Source organism: Scomber japonicus, chromosome 18 (assembly GCF_027409825.1).
Source record: "Scomber japonicus isolate fScoJap1 chromosome 18, fScoJap1.pri, whole genome shotgun sequence".
Classification (NCBI taxonomy): Eukaryota; Metazoa; Chordata; class Actinopteri; order Scombriformes; family Scombridae; genus Scomber; species Scomber japonicus.
Window position 1 is genome coordinate 28,320,819 of NC_070595.1, and position 16,698 is coordinate 28,337,516.

General features: G+C 38.4%; 1 protein-coding gene across 1 annotated transcript in view; it reads right to left on the reverse strand.

Annotated features, from left to right (window-relative positions):
- Positions 1–16,698, reverse strand: part of LOC128378611 (NACHT, LRR and PYD domains-containing protein 3-like) — a 123,469-nt gene that overhangs the window by 59,076 nt on the left and 47,695 nt on the right. The window contains exon 12 of the mRNA XM_053338180.1: positions 14,503–14,676. Coding sequence (XP_053194155.1) covers positions 14,503–14,676 — 174 coding nt within the window. The remainder of the gene's footprint in view (positions 1–14,502; positions 14,677–16,698) is intronic.

A 16,698-nucleotide genomic window follows, 5' to 3' on the forward strand; every position in this document is an offset into this window, starting at 1 on the left:
TGTGTGTGTGTGTTATGTAGCCTACAGCTGCACACTAGATGTATCTGCGTACCTCTACATGTTTGAGTAGACAAAGTCTGACATGTGTGCTGTGAAAATGCCAAATATAGAGAAATATTTCTATATAACACTTCAGGGCCTGACATTCATTTTTTAAAATAAGGGGGAATTCCCCCCTTAAATGCTTCATATAGGGGGGATTTTACTTTGTTGGGGGGGGGGGCTATAGGTTGCACCTTGTCCTATTCTTGCTGCAGATTGTATTTTGGCACTTTCCTTCAATTTAAGGAACTATATTATATAGTAATTAGTTATTTAGTAGTTTTATTCTCTGAACTACAGTCACCTGCAACTTCTGTAGGAACACATGTGCAATATAATTCAATCCAATAAACAGCTCTGATATAAATTCTGCTTTTTTTTTATGTTTATATATTTTCAGTTTTTGTTGACATTGTCAAAAAAGTGATAATTCTACTTTGTTTATTACTGAGGTTATACTAAGTGGTGGTGGTGTACCTCCTCATGTATGTTAATGGAGTGGACAAAATATGAGGAACACCTTTCAATATAATTCACCTTAATACACCACAATCTCTCAATAATGAACATAAAGCTGAATTTTCACCTTCTTGTCAAAAAATGTATAAACTTCATAAATGTAGAATTTATAGCAGAGCTGCTGTATTGGATTAAATTAGATTGGAAGCCAGTGAGTCTATTTTATGTAGTTAACTTATTCTCTGAACTATATTTTATAGTAATTATAAGTTATCTAGTATTATACAGTTAAGTAGTGATATTCAGCTTCAGTAGCGTCATGTTTTTGTTGAATGCCTCACTCTCTCTCTCTGTCTGTCTCTCTCTCTCTCTCTCTCTCTTCAGGTCTGTTGAATGAGAAACATCTGAGTGACTTAAAATTGACGTTTTGTAACATCAGCTGATAAAACGCGCAGCACCGCAGCATAGTGTATAGTAACGTCACAGTTACCTGTCTGAGGATTAACGTTGTTAATGGTGATATCACATGGAGCTGTTTGCATTAGTTTTTCAGGCTCCGCTGTTTCTTTCTGAGCAGGTTCTGCCTCAGATGATGTAGAGTTATGTTTTAACCAGCGGTCTGTGTTTGTTTCTTTAAACTTAATATCACTGTTAGCTTGTCTGTGTTTGTTTCCTTAAACTTAATATCACTGTTAGCTTGTCTGTGTTTGTTTCCTTAAACTTAATATCACTGTTAGCTTGTCTGTGTTATGCTAGCGGGAGGTACAGAGGGAGCTACAGGTGTGTTCAGGGTCGCAGTCAGACAGTCGGACACAGCACTTCCGGCCCGCTGCAGACGTTAGTTGAACATTAATACATCGCTGTAAATGTGTGCGGGAATTTCCCGCATTATAAGTGTTGGATTTGCGGGAATCAATTAAATTGTGCGCAATACCCGCGCTGAAATTCAGGCCCTGATTATTTATTATTGTACAGCGGCAGCGTGTCTTTCTGTCTCTGTCTTGTATAATCATGGACCTTGTTGGGACCAGTAGTCCTCATGGAGAACAAAGTCCGGTCATATTTCTTAAAAGGAGTTGTGTGTATTATTTTCCCCCGAGAGTCTTTTTTTTTTTCTTTTAAGATTTTTTTTGGGCATAGACGCCTTCATTCAACAGTAGACAGGCTGCAGCTGGAGAGTCTCATTTTTCATAGTAATCTCTTTTCAACACCTTGGTTTTATGGTTCACTCTAAAGATCCATTATTCATTTTAATCCACTAACAATGTTTTTATCCAAGAGTTTGCTGAGTTTTTACATCACTGTGAGGACGCAGAAACCAGGAAAAGAACAACAGGAAACTACTTTTGAAGACGTCAAACTGTGTGATTTTATATTTTTCTGACACAGTTTAATCAACTAAACAATTCAACTTAAAAATAATCATCAGATTGATCAATAATGACAGTAATCATTATTTACAGTCCTGATATTAACACTCACCTGCCTCAGAGTTTTTCTTCCTTCTGTTCTGTGAAATGGCGTCTGACTGAATACTTTCGATTTTAACTTCCTCCTCGGTGTGTGTGTGTGTGTGTGTGTGTGTGTGTGTGTGTGTGTGTGTGTGTGTGAAATACAGCATTTAATCTCTAATGTTTACAAAAGTAGTATCAGAGGTGTCTTGGTGTGTGTACGTAGATAAAAAGACTACGATGACAGTTAGGAGGAAGAGAGGGAAGCATCTCCAGTTTGAGACAAATAAAACATTACAGTGTGTTGATCAGTGCTGAGACACTTTACTGAAGTAAGAGAAGCAATACTGTGATATAAATATATAATATTCTCCATTATAAGTAACTGCAGTGGAAATATCACGTAGGTTAAATAAAAGCATATCAACAAGCTTTAAACAGGCCTGATACATGGATTTGTTTCATGTTATCCTGACGTTTTATCAGTATGACAAGATATAAAACTTCTTGTAATAACCTTTATATTATTTCACCAAACCTTCCATATTTCACAAAATCAATGAAATCATCATTAAAACAAACTTTCTTGTTATAACATAATCAGTTGTTATAACAAGAAGTTTCCATATGTTGTTAAAACTAGAAAAAGATCCAGTCAGTGCTTAAAAAGATGATATTATAGCATGTATCTGCTAGAAAAAGTTACATTTACTGGTTTATATGATGTGATCAGCAGAGCAAACTTCTAAATAAGAGAACTTTAACTTGTGATACTTACATTTTGCTGCTAATACCTCTGAACTTCTACTTCAGTAAGGGTTTTAAATGCAGGGCTTTTACTTGTAATGAAGTATATTTTCATTTTCTTTGTGGTTTTTACACTTTTCCTGAAGTAAAACATCCCAGTTCTTCTGCTCTTAGTGTGTCACATGTACAGTTTGATCATTTCTATTGCAGAGACTCTTCTCTCTCTTTTTTTATCATTAATATATTAAAACATTAAAAATCAATAATACAAATATACACAGATTATATAAATGTAGCTTCAGCTCACAAAATATGTTAATCACAGTATAACTAATAAAACTTTAACATTAACTTATATACAAACTGATTTCTGTAAACACACACTACTCTAAGTATCCACTAGTCAGCTTAATAACCAGTCACAGGCTTAAAATGTTTAATAATTAAAAACAATTTCTAACTTTAGCGTCGTTAGCACCAACGGCTACCAACAGCTACCAACGGTCGCCAACGCGGCTAGCGCTAACTATTTGTTCTTCTTTTTCTTAAACTTATTGACTTTGCCGGTTAATAATGTCATATTTATAGAAAAACAAGTTGCAATTAACAACTCACCAAGATGTTCTCGGGCAAAGAGCAGCAGGACTGTGAGTGCTCCAGGTTATATTAGTTTGTTCTTGTGTTTGGTCGGCTCTATCAGTCTGGGTATCTGTCTGGATCAGGTGCTGCTCTGACAGAGAGCTGTTGCCTAGCAACACGCTCTTTTATAGTCAGGGAGCTGCTTTAACGGTTATTATCTTAATACACTTTTACATTAACTATATATTTGTTTTATTTATTCATTAAGTTTTAAAAATCACGTCCACATAAATTCACCTTTCTCTAATCAATGTTCTTGTTGATCTAATTTATCTAATAACAGTGTTTTGGTAACTAGGGGTTACACTTTACTGACAGGAATTATGTGTTTTATATATTTTAGATCTTTTTTAAAAAATTTATTATTTTATGATTTGTGTATTTTGCTGCCTTGTGAAGCACTTTGTAACTTGGATTTTGAAAAGTTTTCTGTAAATAAAAGTATTGTTATTATTATTATTTTATATTCATATTATCATATTATTATTTTACTATCATATTATTATTATCGTATTATTAATATAATGATTATCCTTCTTTATTACTTATTATTATTACTATCATTATTACCATTATTTAGCCTATTGTCAAGTTATGTCATCTTCGACCACAACTTTGCCCAAACTTGAAAAACTGCTTTGTTGATTTTAAAAGGGATGCAAGGGACAACTCAACTCCATTCCATAGTTTTATTTTTTATTTTCCTTGAAGGTGGGTTTGGTTTTGTCGGTTAACAGGTCAGAACAGATAATGGATGGATCAGGGTAGGGTGGAGTAGGTTGATAATCTACGATAACAGAGAATGTGAATTAGTTTCAAATCAATCAATAAACATTTTCTTCAAAAGATTTCTAAATAAATGTAAATGTACAAATGTAAGTAATAATTCAAATTAACTTAAGTCTCATTTGTTACATTAACTGAAAGTATTACAGTACATTTTTCAATCATTTAACTACTCCATAAATAATATATATAGGCAATAAAGTAAATCACTTAAATCATGATACAACCAATTCAACTTAATTTACTTTGCCTACAAATTTCACAAAATATCCACAATTAAAATTTGATTTCCCCTACCAGTTGCGTCCTTCGGTCAACCAACAGTTGCGGTCGTGTGTGAGGTGAGAGGGCCTGACTGAAAGTGCAGACAAACATTTCAAACCTCCTGGGTGTGCAGGTGAATGTGGTCCACTTCCTGTTCCTGTTCCTGATTATTTTGGTATTTTGGCTCTGGGGTCGCCCTCTGCAGGTTTGGAGGGATAGGGTTCTTTTTCCCTTTTTCTTTTCCTTCTCAGTTGACACAACACCTATTGTAGATGTTGCAGTTTGACACTGCACGTCTGTAATCAATAGAAACAGACACAAGCACTTTAAGAGGTTTAGTTTTGCTTTAGTCTAATGTTGAACAAAAGTCTCATTTCTTTTCTTTTCTTTGAATACTTTGAATCCACCTGCAGGTTGATGCATCAAGCTGTTATGTTAAGTTTTTAAGCTTTTACTCCACTTCATTCAGACAGTGGAGCAGCAGTGTGAGTTATTATAGTTACTATGGTAACAGTGTGAGTTAGTCATATCAAGTGATATCTGACACATTTACAGTCTTTTTAGCATCAGATTCCCTCTTAGTGTTTCCTGTTGAGCTGTGGTGGAAGTATAGTAACAAAAAGACTTTGCTACTAAAAACACTGTAACGTTGAAACATAGAAGATGAAGATTTGACTCATTTGGACGCTGAAGCTTCATATTAGCTTCAGATCAACTTTTAAATCCATGTTTCCACAGAAGGAAGACTGTGGATTTAGTCCTCCATCACTTCCATTGTAAACATTATGAAGGATCTAATGGTCAGTATGAACAGGAGGAATCATTACAGCAAGAAAAACTGCTTTAAAGTTCATTTAGGATCCTGACTGTTGTTTTAAGACACTTGAAAAACAGTGAACTCCTCCTTTAATGCATGTTTCTCTTTGCTGCAGAGTTTTATTCATTTTCTATTAATGTTCCTCACTTTTAAACTTCTGCCCTACAGACACCTTTTTCTGAACATGGCTGATTATTTTCTCCATTTAACTTTTTGTTAATAAAATATCAGAAATGTTCAGTTTATAATAAATTTAAACAGAGAAAAGCAGAAAATCATCATATGAGAGAAGCTGGAGCCACACAGTGTTTAACATTTTAGTTTGATAAAAAATGAGAATATGTATAAACATGCAAACACAGTCCTGGTTTCTACTTGAGTTTGGCTTGTTTTTGTGTTCCTGGCTGCTTCCTTCTTTCCTCCACAGTCACACACTGCAGGACTGTAACTCAGCTGCAGCATCAACTACTGTCAAACAAGTATTTCTACACTGTGCTACTACTTGGAGTTTGTGTGTTTCCTCCTGCGCTGACTGTAGGTGAGTGTTTTGTCCAGCAGGTGTCGCTGCTGCATCAAACATGTTGATTAATGATGTTTGTATTGTTTCAGTCACAGTTTATCAGCCAGGGTCAGATCAGATAAGAGCATGTTTACTATTTATTTTTACATCCAGCCTGCAAATGAAAGATTTATTTGTATATTTTATTGAGACTATTTGTAAGGGACCATGTACAGAATGAAACATAAATGTTACCTCTTGATGTGCTGTAGCAGAGTTAGCTTACAGCTCATTTTCATCTGCAGTCCCTCAGCAGGTCATAATTAAAACATATGAACAGAAACAGAATAGCACAAAACAAAAAAAACATAATGCAAAGACAGAGACAGCAGCACATCACACAGGATTTACACAAGCAACATGAACAATTAAAGATGCTTATTTAAATTCTGTGTGGAAGCAACATGAAACGCTGCTGCTGCTGCTGCTGAGAGAAAATGAGTTTTGAGAATCCAGATTTAGAAATATGGAAGTCCTGAGTCCAAATTCATCCAGAAGAACCAGTTTGACTCCCTTTCTTCCTTCCTTCCTTCCTTCCTTTCTTCCATCTGTCCTTCATACCTTTCTTCCTTCTGCCCTTCCTCCCTTTCTTCCTTCCTTCCTTCCTTCTGTCCGTCCTACCTTCCTTTTATCCTTTCTTTGTTCCTTCCTACCTTCCTTCCTTCCTTCCTACCTTCCTTCCTTCCTTCCTTCCTTCCTTCCTTCCATCTGTCCTTCCTACCTTTCTTCCTTCTGCCCTTCCTCCCTTTCTTCCTTCCTTCCTTCCATCTGTCCTTCCTACCTTCCTTTTATCCTTTCTTTGTTCCTTCCTTCCTTTCTTCCTTCCATCTGCCCTTCCTCCCTTTCTTCCTTCCTTTCTTCATTCTGTCATTCCTTCATATGTCCTTCCTACCTTCCTTGTATCCTTTCTTTGTTCCTTCCTTCCTTCCATCTGTCCTTCCTACCTTTCTTCCTTCTGCCCTTCCTACCTTTCTTCCTTCCTTCCATCTGTCCTTCTTACCTTCCTTTTATCCTTTCTTTGTTCCTTCCTTCCTTCCATCTGTCCTTCATACGTTTCTTCCTTCTGCCCTTCCTCCCTTTCTTCCTTCCTTCCTTCCATCTGTCCTTCCTTCCTTCCTTTTATCCTTTCTTTGTTCCTTCCTTGCTTCCTTCCTTCCTTCCTTCCATCTGTCCTTCCTACCTTTCTTCCTTCTGCCCTTCCTCCCTTTCTTCCTTCCTTCCTTCCTTCTGTCCATCCTACCTTCCTTTTATCCTTTCTTTGTTCCTTCCTTCCTTTCTTCCTTCCATCTGTCCTTCCTCCCTTTCTTCCTTCCTTTCTTCATTCTGTCATTCCTTCATATGTCCTTCCTACCTTCCTTTTATCCTTACTTTGTTCCTTCCTTCCTTCCTTCCTTCCTTCCTTCCTTCCTTCCTTCCTTCCATCTGTCCTTCCTACCTTTCTTCCTTCTGCCCTTCTTCCCTTTCTTCCTTCCTTCCTTCCTTCTGTCCGTCCTACCTTCCTTTTATCCTTTCTTCCTTCCATCTGTCCTTCCTCCTTTTCTTCCTTCCTTTCTTCATTCTGTCATTCCTTCATATGTCCTTCCTACCTTCCTTTTATCCTTTCTTCCTTCCTTCCTTCCTTCCTTCCATCTGTCCTCCCTACCTTTCTTCCTTCTGCCCTTCCTCCCTTTCTTCCTTCCTTCCTTCCTTCCATCTGTCCTTCCTACCTTCTTTTTATCCTTTCTTTGTTCCTTCCTTCCTACCTTTCTTCCTTCTGCCCTTCCTCCCTTCCTTCCTACCTTTCTTCATTCTGTCATTCCTTCATATGTCCTTCCTACCTTCCTTTTATCCTTTCTTTGTTCCTTCCTTCCTTCCTTCCTTCCTTCCTTCCTTCCATCCATCTGTCCTTCCTACCTTTCTTCCTTCTGCCCTTCCTCCCTTTCTTCCTTCCTTCCATCTGTCTTTCCTTCCTTCCCTTCTTATTTCCTTCCTTCCTTCCTTCCTTCCCTCCTTCCTTCTTTCCTTCCTTCCTCCCTTCCTTCCTTCCTTCCTTCTGTCCTTCCTACCTTTCTTCCTTCTGCCCTTCCTCCCTTTCTTCCTTCCTTCCTTCCTTCTTTCTTCCCTTCCTCCCTCCCTCCTTCTCTCTCTCTTCCCTCCCCCCTACCTTCTTTCCTCCGTCCTTCCTTCCTTCCTTCTTTTCCTTCCTTCCTTCTTTTCCTTCCTCCCTGCCTTCTTTCTTCACTTCCTTTTTCTTTCTCCCTCCCTCATTCCTTATTTCCTCCGTCCTTCCTTTCATCTGTCCTTCCTCCCTCCCTCCTTCTCTCCTCCCTTCCTTCTTTCTTTCCCCATCCCCCTTTCCTCTTCCTTCCTTCTTTCTTCCCTTCCTTCCTCCCTCCTTCTCTCTTTCTTCCCTCCCCCTACCTTCTTTCCTCCGTCCTTCCTTCCTTCCTTCTTTTCCTTCCTCCCTGCCTTCTTTCTTCCCTTCCTCTTTTCCTTTCTTCCTCCCTCGTTCCTTATTTCCTTCCCCCATCCCCCTTTCTTCTTCCTTCCTTCCTTCTTTCTTCCCTTCCTCCCTCCCTCCTTCTCTCTTTCTTCCCTCCCCCTACCTTCTTTCCTCCGTCCTTCCTTCCTTCTTTTCCTTCCTCCCTGCCTTCTTTCTTCCCTTCCTCTTTTCCTTTCTCCCTCCCTCGTTCCTTATTTCCTCCGTCCTTCCTTCCTTCCTTTCATCTGTCCTTCCTCCCTCCCTCCTTCTCTCCTCCCTTCCTTCTTTCCTTCCTCCATCCCCCTTTCTTCTTCCATTCCTTCCCTCCATCTGTTCTTCCTCCCTCCCTCCTTCTCTCCTCCCTTCCTTCCTTCCCTTACTTCCATCTGTTCTTACTCCCTCCCTCCTTCTCTCCTCCCTTCCTTCTTTCCTTCCTTCCTTCCCTTACTTCCATCTGTTCTTACTCCCTCCCTCCTTCTCTCCTCCCTTCCTTCTTTCCTTCCTTCCTTCCTTCCTTCCTTCCTTTCTTTCCTTACTGCTAATCAAGGACGTGCACAGGTATGGGCTATTGTTGCCCAGGCAACAGCCCATTTGCCCTCTTTGGCTGAGCTCTCCCTCCAGAGGGAAAAAAGAAAGTTTTTCAAAATGTATTAATTTAGCAGTTGTATAAATAAATAACAGCAGCGATTAGACCAAATTAAAACCATACAACCCAAACTTTTATTATGTTTTGATTGCCAGGCCTCTGTGTGTCACAGTGGGAGAGGTCCAGAGCAGTGATGAGCTGGTTATGCAAGGTTATGTATTGTTATATAACTTTGGTAAGTTACCTGCCTGGTTACCTGTCTGCACACATAATATACCAAAACTCAAGATTCAAGATTCAAGAAGTTTATTGCCATGTGCACAGCAGGTTAAGACAATGCAATTCAATTCTTGCTTTGCTGCTCTCCTTACACACAACAAACACATGACAAAAAGATGCACACAACAATAATAATATATTGAAGTTTAAAAAAAAAGATAAAAAGGTGAAGAATAATGCCAAGTACCAAATTACCACTGTTTAATATTTACAGCTGAGACTGTGAGAAAACTACAACACGTCATCATCATTTCTACTTTGCTGCTCTGACTGTGGTAAAACAGCGACGTCTCACTCTCTCCCAGCAGTAATCCTTCTCCTGCTGAAAGTCACAGTCAATTCTCTTCTGCTTCATTCATTAGTTTTAGTCCTCCTTAACTCTCAGTGTGATTCTGAGACGCTTGATAAATATGAGCCCAGCTCAGAGTCTGACTTATAACACCTGTTTTTATCTTTATCTACATCAAACAGCTCATATATAACACATGTGTAAAGTTCTGACTTCAGCTAAATCCAGAGATAACTGTTCAGTTTGTAGTCAGTTAAGAGACTTAAGTGAAGATGATAAAATCCAGATCCAGACTCCAGATGGATCATCAGGATCCAGATGATCCTCTCTCAACACTCCTGGATGTTGACTCTCACTCTGACAGAGATCATCACCAGCTGATGAGAGAAGAAGAAAGAACAGAGGAGATAAATGAGTGTTTAGTGAGACTCACTTCATCAGCTGTCAGTCAGTGATGCAGCACATCCAGTATAAAGAGCAGCAGGGACTTCAGTCCTGTTCAGACCAGAAGTGGAACAGCTGTGCAGCGTAGCTTGCTTCCTTTCAGCTCTCATGTTAACGTGTTGGATTGAACACACTGAGCTCCAAGCTCACACACCTGCACACACTTTTACTATCAAGTGTGTTTCCTCTGCAGATTTCACTGAAGTACACAGAGGAAATAAAGTGCAGAGAGTCATGAACACATCATTACTGCAGAAACAGAGACATTCACTCATCAGTTTACTGATGGATTTACTGCTGATACATGTCAACTCTTATCAAAGTTTAAAGCTACAGAGTCTCTGTGGGATTTGAAGACGTTTCCTGCTGTTAAATCATCACATGCAGCCTGGTCGCCACAATTGTTTGTTTCTACAAACCAAGAACATGATGAATCTCTACGTTATAACAATATGAATCATATCAACATTAGTAAAGTGATGTAGATCAGATTTGGACCACTGTCTCTATACATGTTGTAAGGCTGTCAGCTGTAATCCAGCTTTATTTCCTGCAGACATCAACACAACAACAACAGTCATCTTCACATCAACTCAAACACATGATCACAACAAGCTTCTGGCTCATCTGATTGGCTGACTGTTCTCTCTCTGTCTGTCTTTCTGTCCAATCCTGAAGCCTGTCACCATTCTCCTCTCACAGCTTCACTGAGGAAAGCAGCACTGAGAAGGTTGGAGCTTCACCAGGAAATACTGGATCTTTGCTTTCGTACTGACTGTGTTTAATACTAAACTGCTGAAACCAGCACAGACTGACTCCAACTCTCTACTGACCTCAGAAACTCCAGTCTGCAGCGTGGACTCTTCTTAAGATCAGACAGCAGCTTCACGTCTGAAGCCTTCAGGTTGTTGTCACTCAGATTCAGCTCTCTCAGATGGGAGGGGTTGGACTTCAGAGCTGCAACCAGAGAAGCACAGCTGGTCTCTGACAAACTGCAGCGCCTCAATCTGAATAAAGAATAAAAGAGGTCACTTTAAAAGACAAAGTTGATGCTTGAAATCATTCAGTGTTTCATGTTGTTTCAATGTTTCATAATCTGTTCAGAGCTGAAGAAGAAGTCCATGAACAGGATGCAGGTTAAAAACTGTCAAATACAAACAGTGAAAAGGAGCTCTCATTAATATCAATGACATCATGCTGCTACTTCAACAAGTTACAAAGTAATGCAATAAAAAGTATTTTTTAAAGGAACGAGAACTTTTCATTTTCCTTTTTTTAAACTGAACTTCTACTCTTTAATAATCTACTTTTCACTTTTCTACATTTGCCATTTATAGCTTCATTACAACTAGTCTGCTCTAAATGTGGGGACTGAGTGTAGACTGTGGTCAAGCTAACCGCCTTTTAAATTCTGTTGCACTGTTACTGCAGTAATTACGGTAGTCTAAAAGCACTCCTTAGGCATCGCCTTTAGGCTACCGTAATTACTATAGTACCAGCTGCCTGGAAGAAAAGTAAGCCCCACCTCTCTTTTTATCATGATGAGACTTTTCATGTGTAGCCTTAATCTTTGATGTTATGATGATGATATTAACTTATCTTGTAGCTAGTAGTCTGCTGGGCTTTTAAATTGAGGTACATTAAGCAGTTAACCTAATGTAATGCCAAATTCAACATTAAGGTCATTAAATTTGACTGTTGTGGGACAGATAAGGAAATGGAAAAGGAGAAAGGTAGGTGAGGAAGAGATGGAGAGAGAGTGTGAGATTGTTTATATCTCAGTTGTAAAGGCTATCTTTATTTGTTTGATTAGCCTACCTGCTCTACGCCATTCATTAAAAAATAGATTTTATCAATAAGTGCTGTTTTGCACTTGTCCACACAGCCTAAAAATATTAAAATTAAAAGTTGTAATTTATTAACCAGGTACTTTTTTACTTTACTTGTGTCATTTTTAATGGGAGTACTTTTACTTGAGTATTGATTTTCAGTACTCTACCCACCACTGATCACTTGCAAGGGCTTCATCATTATGCACATTTAAAAAGAAACATGAATGCTATCCCATAAAGCAACACATGGACTGTCAGTAGCTGCTGTTTCAACTTTATCACTTTGAGCACAGACAGCAGAAACTGAAAGTGTAGAAAAGGCCCCAAAGTTACATGTTAGATTGTTAAGTATTGTTTTGTTCTCTGTCTGATAAGCTGTCAGTGTAAATGACTCTTATAGTGGTCTGTTCATAATAACTTCATACAAAACTTTATTTTCCTTTAGTTCCCTTAGACATCCACTTCCTGTAAGCTTTTATTTTGATAGTGAATTTTTTAAAATGGTTTGAATCCTTTATTTTGAAGCCTTTCTCAGCCAAACAGGAAGTAGATGTAACTGTCGTTTAATTAACGGTGTGGATGAAAGAGTTTTTATAAGTTATTATTGTGATAAGTTAGTGAGACATCTTGGATGATTAAGCACCTAGCTTGAATGGGAACAAGGTATTGTGTGTTTTGTTGTACTTTATTAATGTATTATATGTAATATATTTATGTTTAGTGATATTTGTTCTTAACCTGTAACGGTTGAAGATAATGATCAAATGTATATTAGTCTGGTATTATTATGCATATTACAGCATATGGGTAATATATGTATGTGTTATCCTTCATTCAGTTTATATGTTTGTTATCATTTCTTTATACGAAACTACACAACAATAGCATCCAGCTGTTACTGCATGTGTCTCTGTATGTGTTGCTGCTAAAGGAGAAGTAAAGGAAGTAAACATCACATCTACTTCTCTCAGCCCTCTCAGAGGAGTACAGGAGTCTGGTGAGGGACTTTGTCGTCTGGTGCCAGGCTAACCACCTGCAGCTCAACACCTCCAAAACCAAAGAACTGGTCATAGACTTTGGGAAATCTAGACCACCCCCTCAGCCGGTCCAGATTGAGGGGGCGGACGTTGAGGTGGTGGGCAGCTACAGGTACCTCGGGCTGGTGCTGGACAACAAGCTGGACTGGTCTAAGAACACTGACCACCTCTACAGGAAGGGGCAGAGCAGGCTTTACTTCCTGAGGAGGCTGAGATCCTTCAACATCTGCAGCAAACTCCTGTGGATGTTCTACTAGTCAGTGGTCGCCAGTGTCCTGTTTTATGCTGTGGTGTGCTGGGGGGGCAGCACGACAAAGAAAGTCTCCTCCAGGCTGGACAAGCTGATCAGGCGTGCCGGCTCTGTGGTCGGCATGAAGCTGGACTCTTTGGTGTCAGTGGCAGAGGAAAGAACATTGAACAAACTGCTGGCCATTATGGACAATGCCAGCCATCCTCTGCACACGGCCATCACCAACCAGAGAAGCTTGTTCAGCGACAGGCTGCTGCTCCCCAGGACCAACACTAACAGACTCAAAAACTCATTTGTCCCCCGTGCCATCAAACTGTACAACTCCACAGTGGCAGGGGGAGGAAACAGGACACATAAGAGGCGTAACACCTGAAAACTCATACAGACTCTTATTATTATTTATTATTTATTACTGGATACTTAAAATGTAATACTCACTTGACTACAGTCGTAACTTATCCTTCAGTTACCCAAAACCTGTTGCTACCTCCTGTACATATACATACATATACATATATATATATATACATATATATATATATATATATATATATATATATATATATATATCTACAATGCATATACTTGCACACTGTTTTGCACTTCTCCCGGTATCTATTTATAATGTGTGTTTTTACTGTGTAAGATGTGTGTTTTTATACTACTTTGTGTGTTCTTATTCAACCTGTACTTATTGCGATGTTGCACTGGAACTTAAATTTCCTGAGGGGAACCTCCCCAAGGGATCAATAAAGTTACTATCTATCTATCTATCTACCTTTATTCATCCATACTCTGGAAACGTGGCCTTAAGTGTTCTGGCCAACACAGCGGGGTGAACCTAGAGACTAAACACTGAACTAGCACCCAGGCTGCTCATTTTATTATTAGCTCCACTACACAAAGTCTACTCATTAGTTAATGTGCACTGTTTGTATTTGTGTTGACATCAGTCTGATACTGCAGATAGCTGCTGGCTGCCGTTAGCTCCCCTGCAGGTAGAGACACTCTGAATACAGTAGAATCTGATCACTGTTCAGTCCACTTCCACAGTTTCACATCTAGCAGTCAGAGATAATATCTTGTTAAAAAACACAAACTGAGAGCTCAGATCAGTGTGTGGAGTCTTTTTTCAGTGTGTTCCTCTTGTAGATGTGATCTGTAGATCTCCTACGAGACAGCCAGAGTCAGCTGATCATCCTGAGTCACCACAGTCCCGTAAACTGCAGCGAGTCCACAGACTGAAACTATTCACATCACAGTTTACAGGACAGTCATGACTCAAGGAGGTTAATATAGCAGCTAGCATCTACACTACTTTAAACTTAAATAAGAGTTTTGTGCACATTATAATAACTCTGTTTCCACAAACAGTGAACATGTTCTACAGTTTCTTTAAGAATCAGTCATCTTTTATAACTACAGACTAAACTGTTCAGTAAATTACTGAAAATATAGAAAAAACATTAACTTCATGGATGTAAGTTATGTATGTACATAAATTAGTTCAGTTGTTAAACATTAATATCAACAATAGTAACAGACAGTCAGTGAACTTACATCAGTTCCTCCAGTCTACAGTGTGGACTCTTCAGAAGATCACACAGCTGCTCCACGTCTGAATCCTGCAGCTTGTTGTAGCTCAGATCCAGCCGTCTCAGATGGGAGGGGTTAGATTTCAGAGCTGAGATCAGAGAAGCACAGCTGGTCTCTGACAAACTGCAGCCAACCAATCTGAATAAAGAATAAATGATGTAGATTAAAAATCAATTTATAATCCAATCAGATGTGTTCAGGTTTTAAATGTGTAGTTCAACATTACTATGTCCTCAATGAGTCTGTGTGTGTGTGTATGTGTGTGTGTGTGTGTGTGTGTGTGTGTGTATGTGTGTGTGTGTTCTGAAGGATCAATATCAATGATCAGACATTATTCATTAAAACACATTAAAGAATATAATAAAGAAATATTTCTCCTTCATCAAGTAAACTTGATCAGTTTCAGACAGATATTAGTTGAGAGGATCTTCTGTATACAGATGTGACTCTTTACCAAAAGTTATAAACATTCATTTACTTTAACAACTAACAGTGAACATTTTCTACAGTTTCTTTATGAATCATGTGGCACGCTGGACATTTCATGAGTTAAGATGGTTTCAAGAATTGTGTTTATATTAGTTTCTGTTATTAACTTGTACCCCCCCCCCCCCCCACCATTATTTTTCTGATTATTATTTTAATGCTTGTGTAAATAGGAGAACACTCACCTGATTTCAGTTTGTTTGCTTAGTTATACTACTTTCCACCAATAGATGGCGCTAGCAGCCTTGTAATTTGAATGACTGACTGTAATCCTTCCTTTAAAAAAAGTAAGCTACAGGAAGTGACGTAACAGGAAGTTGCTTTGTTTACCTATGTCACAATAAGAGTATGGTAGTGTGCTCAGTCTTATTAAGTTATGAAGTTAGTTATATTTGTTTCTAGCCCTTTGAGAGGAAATATAAATAAGTGAACATGTTATATATAATAGTTAGAACGTATACTGTTCATGTGTTACTGACCTCATTACTTACCTGATTAGTTCTGTCACATTCAGTATTTACATCATTTGAATCATACTTACCTGTGAATACTTACATGTAGATCTACAAATATTAGATTGGTGGTTCTAGCCATGATAAGATAACTTGTCCATGTGACAAGTTATTCTGTATTGTTTATTAATGAATGCTTTTCTGTGTTTTTATATGTCTGTTTCAGTTTCACACTTTCTGGTATTAAATCCTGATCAACTACAACACCGGCCTGTTCCTTGGAGGATATGATGCAAGGGAGAGTTTAGCTGGCTGTGAATCTCAATACACGACAAGAGTCACATTAAGATCAACAATAGTAACAGACAGTCAGTGAACTGACCTCAGACCCTCCAGTCTACAGTGTGGACTCTTCAGAAGATCACACAGCTGCTCCACGTCTGAATCCTGCAGCTTGTTGTAGCTGAGATTCAGCTCTCTCCATTGGGAGGGGTTAGATTTCAGAGTTGAGATCAGAGAAGTACAGCTGGTCTCTGACAAACTGCAGTCCTCCAATCTGAATAAAGAATAAATGATGTAGATTAAAAATCAATTTATAATTCAATCAGATGTGTTCAGGTTTTAAATGTGTAGTTCAACATTACTATGTCCTCAATGAGTCTGTGTGTGTGTGTGTGTGTGTGTGTGTGTGTGTACAGACATCATCCAAAGGTGTGTGTGTGTGTGTGTGTGTGTGTGTTCTGAAGGATCAATATCAATGATCAGACATTATTCATTAAAACACATTAAAGAATATAATAAAGAAATATTTCTCCTTCATCAAGTAAACTTGATCAGTTTCAGACAGATATTAGTTGAGAGGATCTTCTGTATACAGATGTGACTCTTTACCAAAAATTATAAACATTCATTTACTTTAACAACTAACAGTGAACATGTTCTACAGTTTCTTTAACAATCGGTCATCTTTTATAACTACAGACTAAACCGTTCAGTTAAATACTGAAAATATATAAAAAACATTAACTTCATGTATATAAGTTATGTATGTTCATAAATTAGTTCAGTTGTTAAACATTAAGATCAACAATAGTAACAGACAGTCAGTGAACTGACCTCAGATCCTTCAGTCTACAGTGTGGACTCTTCAGAAGATCACACAGCTGCTCCACGTCTGAATCCTGCAGATTGTTGAGACTCAGATCCAGATATCTCAGATGGG